Below are 12,284 nucleotides of genomic sequence, written 5' to 3'. Positions count from 1 at the left end.
TCTGATGTATTTAGTGATATTGATTTCTCAGCACTGCATTAGCTGTATCTCACATGTTTTGAAATGTTTTATTTTCATTTTCTTTTAGTTCTATTTTTTAAAAAATTTCTTTTGAAGTTTTCTCTTTGACCCATAGACTGTACAGAAGTGTGTTTAATTTGCGAGCATTTGGAGATATTGCTGTTGCCTTTCTGTTATTGATTTCTAGTTTGACTTTATTCTTATCAGAGAATATAACCTGTATGATTTTAATTCTTTTAGATTTCTTGAAATTTCTTTTATGGTCCAGAGTATAGTCTCTCTTGGCAAATGTTCCATACACACTTGAAAAGAATATGTATTCTGCTGTTGTTGGGTGGAGTTGTATATACTTTAGTTCAGTTCTGTTGATGGCTGAGAGTATTGTTGAAGTCCCCAGCCGTAATTGTGGATTTGTTTATTTCTCCTTTCAGCTTTATAGGTTTTGCTTCATATATTTTCAGGTTCTGTTGTTTAGTGCATACACATTTACGTTTGTGGTATTTTCCTAGTGGATTGATTCTTTTATCGTTATGTAATATCCCTCTTTTCTCAAGTAATTTTCTTTGCTCTGAAATCTAGCTTATCATATACCAGTGGTCCCCAACCTTTTTGGCACCAGGAACCGGTGCTCCTGTGAGAATCTAATGCCTGATGATCTGAGGTGGAGCTGAGGTGGTGATGCTTGTGCTGGGGAGCAGCTGCAAATACAGATGAAGCTTTGCTTGCATGCCTGCTGCTCACCTCCTGCTGTGTGGCCCAGTTCCTAACAGACCACGGACCAGTACCGGTCTGCAGCCCAGGGGTCGGGAACCCCTGATCTAGCCTTTTTTAAATTAGTGTTTGGTATATCTTTTTCTATCCCTTTACTTTCAGCTGACCTATGTAACTGAATTTGAAGTGAGTTTCTTGTGAACAGCATGTAGTTGGTCATGCTTTTTAAATCCACCCTGAAAATCTGCCTTTTTGATGAATGTATTTAGATCATTTAAATTTAAGGTGATTATTGATATATTAATGCTTATGTCTGATATATTATGTTTTCTATTTTTGCCTTTCTTTTTCATTTCTTGGCTTCCTGTGGGTTACTATTTTTGCCTTTCTTTTTCATTTCTTGGCTTCCTGTGGGTTATTTTTTTTAGGAGTCCATCTTGATTTATGTATAGTGTTTTTCAGTGTATCTCTTAGTGTAGTTTTCCAAGTAATTGTTCTGTATGTTACAGTATATATATGTGACTTATATAGACTGTGGTCTATTGCTATTAGTGTTTTACCACTTGAAATGATGTGTGGAAACCTCAATTCCACTTAGGTCCCTATACCTTTCCTATTTTTAAATATAATTTTCATGGTTATCTGATTGTTATAAATTTTGTTTCAGTCCTTGCTCTTGTGGGATCAGAGACTGTTGATGAAGATGTTCAGATTCCAGTCCTAAAACACACTCAGCACAATTACACAATTACCACTCCCTCTCACCCTCGGGCTTCTATCATCCGCTGACCTCACAGCTATGGGACAAGGCTGCCTCTGTCCCCAAAAGTCTTTAGCAATTCACCAAGTATAGTTGAAGATACGTTGCCCTTGTATTCCACCTTTCCACTCTGACCCAGGATTTTTGAATCCATAGGTCTTACACTGAGTGTCCATGGTCCCTAAAGCCAACAGACTCTGCTGGGTGTGGGGAGAGGGAAGTCAAATGTGATGTGGTTTTGTGTTGTAGGTACTTTGTTTTCTGGTGCCACCTTCTTTGACCATCAGCTTCAGATGCTGCTACAGCCAGAATGTTATTACAGGTGTGCTGAACTTGAGTGTTATGAGGAGCTCACTTCAGCCTACCTACCCTGAAACACACACACACACACTCATGAACCTCCATCTCATCAACAGCTCCAAGTTTCACTTTGAGGTAGACTTTCCTTCATAATATCCATAAAGAAGGTACTGGACCAGATCATGAACTCCTGGTTTTCATCTCCAGATACACTGCCCATGTGTATACAACTCACAACTGCCTTTAGCTTTTCTGTTCTTCTAGTCTTATTAGTGGAACCAGTTGCCCGTCTCTATAAATTCTAGAATTAATCTCAAATAGATCCCTTAAGTCAGTGAGAGTGATAAATTTTACTAATAATTGTTTTACTCAAAGTTTGAGAAGAGATTTATTTTTCTCAGTATATAAAGAAAACTACCCTTTAGAGTAGTTAATAATATTATTCTGTTAAAAAAACCCATTAAAGCACAGCTTTTAGAAACTAAATTCATCAGTTTGTAATGCTTTCTACTGCAAATAATGGCATACCTGACCAGTAGAGGTTTAAATAAGCAGAGATTTATTTTTTTCACTAAGCAGGAAGTTTGGAGGTAGGTAGCTTCTGGCATACATTTAAAGGCTCAACTTTACCTGAGCCAGAATCTCTATAATCCTCCCCACCTTCCTGCCCATGATCCCAAGGTAGCTGGCTGCTGCATGTCCAGGCATCATGTATACATTTCAAGATAAGAACAGGTGAGCTAGGGGCCATATCACCTGCATTTTTCCCTTGGTTCAAGAGAACAGGAGCTTTTTCGAGAATCTTAGAACAGACTTCTGAAAAGGAGGCTGAGGAAACAAGTTTAGCGTTTGGTCTTTTTCTGAATTCTAAATGGAGACTGACAATGGAGAAGGAATTTGAGAATGAATGCACTAATCAGCTACATCGAGTCAGTGATTTTAACTGACTCGGGGAAGTCTTTAGAATACTTTTTATTGGTTAGTGCTTTGAGTTGAATTATTTAGAGAGAAAAAGTCAGAGTCTTCTGAGGAAGGGGCTGCATATCTCTCTAGATCTTATTAATTTAAATTTTACTTTCTACTCTACAGATTTAAATATATTATTAAATATATAACACCAATTTTATTGTTATATTGAGTTGATGGCTAAAAATCAGTAGCTCAACACTTTTCCAATTTAGATTTGGAAAGAGAAAAAATTAGCTTAAAAATGTTTGAAGTTTTCTTTGACATGGCTTTTTTAATTTTTACATTTGGGGTTTCTTTTTGAGTAATTTACCTTTGTTAATAAGTAATGATAACTTTCATGCTTTTATGGTCCTGAACTCTTAAGATCTCACTATACTCGAAGCAATTTTGTTGTTCAAAAATTGAACAACAATTTTTCAATTGTTCAAAAATTGAAAGGTTCACAGTATTTGCTGAGTGACTTCTTTTTCTCTGTAAAAGTACAGAAAAGAAGAAAAGAGAAAATGAATTTCTAAAATAAATATGATATGAAAAGAGAGAAAAAAGCTATTCATGGAACAGAAGCAAACTAGTCCTAAACCTGATCCAGGCGAGAATATCTAAATGATAGTTTTAGGTACTTCTATAGCATAATTCCCATTAGCCTCAAAGAGTAGTTAGAAAAGTATTGTTAATGTTCATTGAAATACTAAATATTAACTGGCTTTCTCCAGTCCTCAAATTTCCAGTAACTGCTAGTGGCCATAAAAGAGTTTCTATAGCACTCTCTAATGTCTGTCCTGTTTTTAAGGGATTGAGTTTAGGTAGAATGATCTGATCTAATCCCTCCCTTCCAGGTCATGGTGGTCATTTTCATTATTATGTTTGTCAAAAGCAAAAGTATTTATTCAATACTGATGACTTAAACAAGGGGAGGCCTATTACTTTTCTCAGCCAGAGCACAAAAAAACGCAAGGCCTAAGGCTTAAGGGCTCAAGCATGGAGTTTATATCCTATATTCATTGGTTATACTAGTTGATTGAGCTTGGGAATATTACTTAAAACTCTGTGCATGAAGTCTCTCTGTAAAATGGGGATAATGATAAAGCATATTTAGAGATTTGCTCTGAGAATTAAAAGAATTTAATTACTTCTAAGGTACTTAGAACAGTGCTATACATGTTAGCAATTATGGCTTCAGGAATGATATTAACATCTCATCTGCAAAGATAGACTTCTAGCTCCTAGTGGCCCTAATGAGCTGTCAGATTCTTACCAAGCACCTCACTCTTCCTGCCTTTGTCATATAGTTGTTAAGCATCTAGGCTTGGAGTATAGCCTAGGAAGAAACAAAGATACTCTGATGTGCTCTAAAAGAGAGATTGTAAATGGATAAATAAATCATGCTCATGACTATAGCCTGCTTCTCAGTTTGGGTTAGCTTTATGGTTTCTATAGGGACCCTGACAACTTATTGATTATTCATTAATCAGTCTGACCCTGTCATAACATTGATCTTCCAATCTTTAGCATCACAGAAGGAGTGGTGATATTAGCTTTTAATTTGATGTGAAACATCAAGGAGAGTCTAGAACTGGCTGCTATTTTTCCAATAGTGGTGTCATAAGTGGGATGGGACACAGGATGTTGAGATACCAAGGAGCACTGGATCTGTGATCGTAATATTCCTGATTTTTATCATTTGCTAAGACATTTGCCTAATTTTTTTGGACCGAGACTGAGCAGCATTTCACAGTCACTAGGGCAAAGGGCAGATTGACATTTGATCCTAAGAAATTGTATTGGCAACCTCACTTGAATATGTGTGTTGGGAGGGGTAAACAGTTGAAACTGGTGCCTTGTAGACTTTTACATCATACCAAACAAATCCTTAGGCAATTAGTTTCTAAGGTATTGGATTTTGAATCGAAATTTCAAGTTAATACTCCAGTAGTACAGAAATGGAATTTTGCATTCTATGCTGATTAGAATAACAGTAGAAATTGGCATTACTGAACTTTAAAGAAGTGGTGTGTGTGTGTGTGTGTGTGTGTGTGTGTGTTTTGTTGGTTTTGTTTTGAATGTGTAGATTCATAACTCACAAGTCAAGAGTTTTAGAAAGATTTTAGTAATAGTTCTTTTCATGCTATAGTATTCTTTTTAAGAATTAGGTCTGGCTAATTTTATTTTATTAGCAAAAGAATTGAGAATATTTAGCAAATACTAGCTAATACTCTTTGGATAGAGAAATTGCTCATCATTTTAGTAGGAACTTAAATTACCTTCTGAATTTGATATATTGTGGTTTCCCCTTAATTTTCACAGTATTGGTGGATCTTTAAAATAAAAAGGCCCTGTTGTATGGTATTCTGTCATTGTGACTAGCTGGACAAAAATGTGCTGACAAGAATTCATAGCATTCATGTATATGCACGAATGGGTCGACAAGTACATCTCATTTGCCCTTTGCTTCTTCCAGTCCCTCTCTTCCCCTTGCTGTTGTGATGGTGACCAAGAAAGGAAAGGCTAGTCTTGCTGTGGGCGCTTCAAGCTCAATCTACTGCTTTAGTCTCCTTCAGAAATTTCAGAATGAGAAATTCAACCTGTGCTGGTAGAAACATGTTTGGGAGCTGCACCAAATATGTAGGCTAAGGAGCCAGGTTGTGGAAGTACTTCATCCTCCTTGTTTTTCTTCCTCCCACCACCCACTTTCAAAGTGAAAGTGAAGCTCACATGAAACTTTCAAATCACCCTCCCACACCTTGCCATCACTCTTTTTTAATACATTCAATCACAGATGTTGATTTCTTTACCTGATGTCCACTATAGCAGCACTGCTCAAAGCATGGTGTGCGTTTGTGATATTGGGAGTCTTTAGAAACTTATTTAGCAATTTGACATTGCCATGATATCCAAGAGTATGATCAGTGGGCTTGCAAGTTTTTATGTCTTTGTTTTTATTTTAATTTCTTATAATTAATTTTATTGCATATTACAAAAGTATCAGTCTAAAATGATTTGGGGAGAAAACTATCAGACTTGCCCTTCCTTAAACACAGTTTGAGGGTCCCTGTTTTATAGACATTCGTTGCTTCCCATTCCCATTGTCTTCACCGTTGTGCATGCCTTTCTCACATTGTACCTACTCGGCTGTGCTAGCAGCTTGCCTAGTCTGCCTACCTCTCACCTCTCATTCTAATCCATCATTTTTGTAAAATGTCAAGTGCAAAGAAGTGAATTAATTATCTTCCTCTGTTTCTGGCACAATATCATCATTAATCTGTGCAAGGTCTCTCTCATGTTTTATGTAATTTTATTCCTCATCATTCCCGATCCTCTCATTCCCTCTCCACTTTTATGTGGGCCTTCATTCACATGTCTTTGGTATACATTCTTGAATCTGTATGTGTCCTCGTAAAATATGTATCATATTTTGTGTTTTTTTAAAAAAATATAAATAATACTGTGGGCTGTAGATTTCCTACCCAATAATATATTTTAAGGATCTGTCTATATTGCCATATGCACATCCGATGCTATGGAATGAATTGTGTCTGCACAAAACTTATATGTTGAAGCCCTAATCCCCCAGTGTGAGGGTATTTGGACATGGGGCCTTGGGAGGTAATTAGGTTTTAAATGAGGTCATGAGGATGGGGCCCCCATGATGAGATTAGTGCTCTTATTTACGAAAAGATACCAGAGAGCTTGCTCTCTTTCATGGCCATATGGGGACACAGTGATAAATTGGCAGTCTGCAAGCCAAGAAGAGAGCCCTCACTGGGCAGCCAAATTGACCACTATCATGGACATCCAAGTCTCTAGAACTGTGAGAAATAAATTCCCGTTGTTTAAGCCACCCAATCCATGGAATTTTGTTACGTCAGCCTGAGCTAATACATGTAATTTATTGCTTCTAAGCAGTGAGGTGAAGTTAACATCCACCATAGTGTACTTATCCATTAAGTCATCTTTTCTTATTCATTCCATCAACATGGATATGTAGGTTGCCTCCAACTCCCCCCAAATACCAACACATTCTCATACATATCCATTTATTGGCTACTGTCAGAATTTCTCTAAGGTATGTATCCAGGAGTGAGATTCTTGAATCATAGGGAACACACATCTCTAATTTTGCCAAGTAGTACTATATTGCTTCCCAGAATGACAGTTAACTTGCCCATCAACAAAGTACTAGGGTTTCTGCTTCCCCATGTTCTCGCCAACCTTTGATATTATCTAGCTTTCCAATTCTTGCCATTCCAAGGCTATAAAATGGTTTTCAGTCCATCTAGAACATGGCCATCTTTTCCTTGCTCAAGGAGAGTTTCAGATGTATATAGTATTTAAATGTGAGGCTTCCCATAATATAGACCTACTCACATATTCTATTCTATCTCATCCTCCTTCTAAATTTGAACTTATCCTTTTTATTAGTCTCACTTCTCTCTTGCCCCTCACACTAGATGCTGTCAGTTCAGCTGCAGTGTATCACTCATAACCCTCCCTGGAACACACTTGCCTTTCCACCTTGCCTTTCCTCTCATGTTTAATTCATCCCATTCCTCCAGGCCCAAGACAGTATCCAGTTATTCACAGGACCTTAACACTACTACTCCAGACTGGCTGCATATGGCTCTGGGTGGATAAACTTATCAGAATTTAGGATCACATGAACTTAGGTTCAGATGCAGGCTTCATTAGTTACTGTGTAACTGTGGGTGTGCTAATCTACCTTAGTCTGCCTGTTTCCCTATCAGTAAAATGTCAGTAATAACATCTATGAGATGGTTTTGTGATGGTGAAATGTGATAATATACATAAAACTTTTAGTAAAGGGTCCAGCTCATAGTAAGTGGTCAAAAATGGTAACTATATTGTTGTTTTATATATCTAAATTTTGCCTCATCAGCAAGATCATGGGTTTCTTCTTCAGGGCAGGGGCTGAGTCTTATGCTTATTTTAGCTAGTATATCTGGGACAAAGCAAGGAATATAGTAAATGCTTAGGAAACATTTACTGGTTTGTCCTGAGATGAGTTTGTGTTTACCTGAAATTACTTGCTTTAAAAGAGGGAACTTGCTTATAAAATTCTATATTATTCACCATTCATTTTAACCAGCCCAACTTTTGCTTTGCTATATTGATTTGGGACTGACTTGTGGTAACCTGAGTGTGCGTGTGAATGTGTGTGAGTAGGCAGGTATTTGGGGAGGCTGGAAGAGGTGTTGGCAATGGATTCTCTAAGAAAGAGAGCCAGGCTGCAGCTCATCATCCTAACCACTGCTTTTACCTTTTCTCCTGAAACCTTCAAGCTGGGCTGTTAATCTTATCTGCTTAGGGCGGCTTTTGTGGCCCAGCTACCCTGGGCAGGGCTGCTCAGGCTTTTCCCTATTCTTCCGGGCTGCCTTCACTATAAGAGGAAATGAGGTCTTTTCTTTTTAATATTGGGCATTTTATTGAGGTATTATTGACATATAATATCATATTAGTTTCAGGTATACAATGTAATGATTTAATATTTATATATATTGCAAAATGATCAGTACAATAAATCTAGTTAACATCCATCACCATACATCAGCAGTCCTCAACCTTTTTGGCACCAGAGACCGGTGCTCCTATGAGAATCTAATGCCTGATAAACTGAGGCAGTGATATTAGTACTGGAGAGCAGCTGCAAATACAGATGAAGTTTAGCCTGCTGTGAGGCCTGGTTCCTAACAGGCCATGCATCAGCAGCCTGGGGATTGGGGACACCTGTATAGTTACGAAATTTTTTTTATTGTGATGAGAACTTTTAATAATTATTCTCTTAGCAACTTTCAAATATACAATACAATGTTATTAACTATAGTCACCATGCTATACAATAACATCCCATGACTTATTTATGTTATACCTGGAAATTTGTAGCTTTTGACCTCCTTTACTCATTTCATCCCCAGCCTCCATGTTCCACTTCTGGTAACCACCAATCTCTTTTCTGTGTCTATGAGCTTCGGTTTTTTTCATATTCCACTTATAAATGAGATCATACAATATTTATCTTTCTCCGACTTATTTCACTTAGCATAATGCCCTCAAGGTCCATCCATGCTTTCTCAAATTGCAAGATTTCATTCTTTTTATGGCTGAATAATATTCCATTATATATACCACTTTTTCTTTATCCAGTCATCATTGATGGACACTTAGGATGTTTCTATGTCTTGGCTATTGTAAACAGTGTTGCAATGAACATAGGGGGTGCATGTATCTTTTCAAATTAGTGTTTTAATTTTCAGTTAAATACCTAGAAGTGGAATTTCTAGGTCATCTGGCAGCTCTATTTTTAGTTTTTTGAAGAACCTCTATACTGTTTTCCTTAGTGGCTGAACCAGTTTACATTCCTACTACCAGTGCATGAGGGTTCCCTTTTTTCCACATCTTCATCAACACTTGTTATTTTTTGATAACTATTCTAACTGGTGAGAGGTGATATCTCAATTTGGTTTTGATTTGCATTTCCCTGATGATTAGTGATGTTGAACATCTTTTCATATGTATTGGCCATGTATATGCCTTCTTTGGAAAAATATCTACTCAGATTCTCTGCCCATTTTTTAAATCGGGTTTCCTTTTACTATTAAGTTGTGTGTGTTCTTTGTATATTTTAGAGATTAGCCCCTTATTAGATATATGATCTGCAAATATTTTCTCATTCAGTAGATTGTCTTGAAATAAGAAAAGACAAACAAACAAAGGTCTTTTTGAACTTCCTCTCATACTTCCCTGCCAGTGCATCATGCTTTGCAAGAGGCCATTGCTCTGGCTGTATATAGGTCTGTCTAAGTGTTCAACTTTAAGCAGCAAATTAAAGATAATGGTTACTTGTAGAGAAGGAGGCAAGGGCATGAACTCTGAGAGAGAGCTTCAATAGTACCTGAAGTGTTTTATTTTTTTTGCATGGCTATGGGGTAGACAAATTTCATTATGATATATATGATATTTATTGTCATATATCATATATTATGGATATTATATTATCTTGAATTTGCTACTTGTCATTTCCATGCTTATATAATCCATAAATAACACTGTATTTTGAATATTTTCAAGCTTTATATATGTGGAATTATCAAATTTTATGTACCCTTCTACTATACCTATTTTTTTTGCTTGACATCATTTGAGATTTGTCTATATTGACATATGTGATTTTAGACCTCTGTATTAATATTCCATTTTATAAAAAGAACACAATTGAGATATGTTTTCTGCTACTCATGGACATTTAGATTGTTTCCTACTTTTCACTCATACAAACAATGCTTTAACAGATCATCTGATATATAGCTCCTCGTGCACAGCGCAAAAGATATTTCAGAGTGGACTTGCTAGGACATAGGGTACATACACTTTTCACTTTGCTAGGTATTGCCATCTCTCTCCTTAGAGGGATTCTTCTGTTTTATTTTCTTACTAGCAGCGCATATGAGTTGATGCTGGCTCACAATTTTGCCAGCCCTTAATAGCATTATTCGGTCTTTCCTCTCTGCCCAGATCCCTAGAAAAGATGGGAGGCAATTGAGGAAGAGGGAAGGCAAGGTTCTACAATTAGGACGAGAATGTCAGCTCTGGGGAACTTCCTGTTACATTTATTTTAATGAGAAAAAATATTTTATTCTCTGTTTTGGTGAAAATAGTGTTTAGACTTCTGTGGGGAAACTTAGATTTTTATTCTGAAGTAGAAGAGTTTTTTTTTCCTATTTGCATTCTTGGCAAATGGGGAGACTAGACTAGTTAGCAAGCTAATGTTCTAAATGTTCACTTGTGGTAATAGTTATTTTTAAATGTTTTAAATAGCATGGAGCATTGGGTTTATTCTTACTGCTTTTCAAAATTTTGAACTTGTTAAAATGAATCGAATTTGAAATGTGGCATAACTTTATGGATAGAGATTGATCATAATTATTTGCCACTTTAATATGCATTTTGTAATGGGAAAAATAAATGATGAGAAATCTGTTTACCTTTTAAAACAAATAAGAAAAGCCATAAAGAGTAATTTTGGTCATTTTATGTTATCTCTTGTATTCATAGGTGGGAAAGGAGAAGTTCCACAAATCTCAGCATTTGAGCTATTTAAATAATGTTAGGATGCTGCTGAGTGAAGGTAAACCTGGAATAGGTGGAGAACCCCTTCTCAGGGAAAAGACGAAGCCTAAATACAGTGTATTTACTAAAGAAATTGGAAGCGACGTACCATCCTGGGTAGCTTTTGATAGACAGGTAAGTTACATGACATTGAGAGAAATGCAATCTTAAAATGTTACATGTACTAAATATTAAGTATATTTGAGAAAATAAGAGTCCTCAATGTAAATATTAAGGCTAGAAGTATGAAAAGACACATTTGAGAACAAAAGTACCCTAAACAAAGAAAAGTTATCACCGCTCCTTTTCTGACCAGGCACATTGGTTCAGGACGCCACATGTTCACCTTTGTTGATTAATGCTTATCAACCTATCTCTCATCTCCTCCCCCGGACAGGATAAGCTGTCCTTCTATAGATACTGAGAGTCCGGTCAGGCTGGTCAGAGGACCAAAGGGTGACTCGGCAATCATTGTAAAAGTGAAGGAAGGAAGTATCATTATTAGATAAGAGTCTGATCTTAATGTTATGTGTGTTTGTACACATAACACACACACACATATACTGGCATATTGACATTTGCAAAAGGTAATCCGTTTGAATATCTTTTAAAGAGTACTGAGGTCAAAGGGGAAAACACCAAGGTGATCAGTTATTTCCCATAAGGCAGTTATATGGATATGCTGTGTTTTATTGACAATCCTGTATCACCGCCCCCTGTTCTTTTCTCCAAAAAAGAACCTATTATTAGATTATTTAGGCTCTGTAATTAAAAAATAATTCAGGATTGGATAAGAACTTAAACCTTAGTATACTGTTTATCAGGTGGTTTTTAGCAGCTTTAACATAGATTGGTTGACAATACTTTGATTCTAATTAAAATGTTTTCCAGTTTGGTAGAAGTGACATGTCCTATGTCATCAGTGTTAGGGACAATAAGTTAGAGCACATATTTTTTTGAAGCCCAGTTCTGACACTTATGGAGATCTTAACAGACTGCAGGGAAGCTTCTTTTCCAGGAAACCATCTCTATATCGAACATGGAGTTTTCCAGTTTGGTAGAAGTGACATGTCCTATGTCATCAGTGTTAGGGACAATAAGTTAGAGCACATATTTTTTTGAAGCCCAGTTCTGACACTTATGGAGATCTTAACAGACTGCAGGGAAGCTTCTTTTCCAGGAAACCATCTCTATATCGAACATGGACCATTTATCTCTCTCTCTCTCTCTCTCTCTCTCTCTCTCTCTCTCTCTCTCTCAAATTATTTTCAGTAGTAGAGATAATTTAAAAAATGTAAGTGTAAAATCTAGCATTCACAAATGCACAGCATCTTATTTTCAACTTAACAGGTGCTAAAATATATCTGCCTTGGCTACACATATAAGGAACTATACTTGTAAA

At 36.6% G+C, this 12,284-nt stretch overlaps 1 protein-coding gene across 1 annotated transcript in view; it reads left to right on the top strand.

The window, feature by feature from the left end:
• EFHC2 (EF-hand domain containing 2) overlaps window positions 1-12,284 on the top strand; it is a 172,215-nt gene that overhangs the window by 13,631 nt on the left and 146,300 nt on the right. Inside the window, exon 2 of the mRNA XM_006917910.1 lies at window positions 10,829-11,017. Within this exon, the coding sequence (XP_006917972.1) occupies window positions 10,829-11,017 (189 nt within the window). The remainder of the gene's footprint in view (window positions 1-10,828; window positions 11,018-12,284) is intronic.

The sequence above is a fragment of the Pteropus alecto genome, unplaced genomic scaffold, assembly GCF_000325575.1.
Source record: "Pteropus alecto unplaced genomic scaffold, ASM32557v1 scaffold77, whole genome shotgun sequence".
Classification (NCBI taxonomy): domain Eukaryota; kingdom Metazoa; phylum Chordata; class Mammalia; order Chiroptera; family Pteropodidae; genus Pteropus; species Pteropus alecto.
Note: the sequence above shows the minus strand (reverse complement) of the source record. Positions and strands in the feature narration are given on the sequence as shown.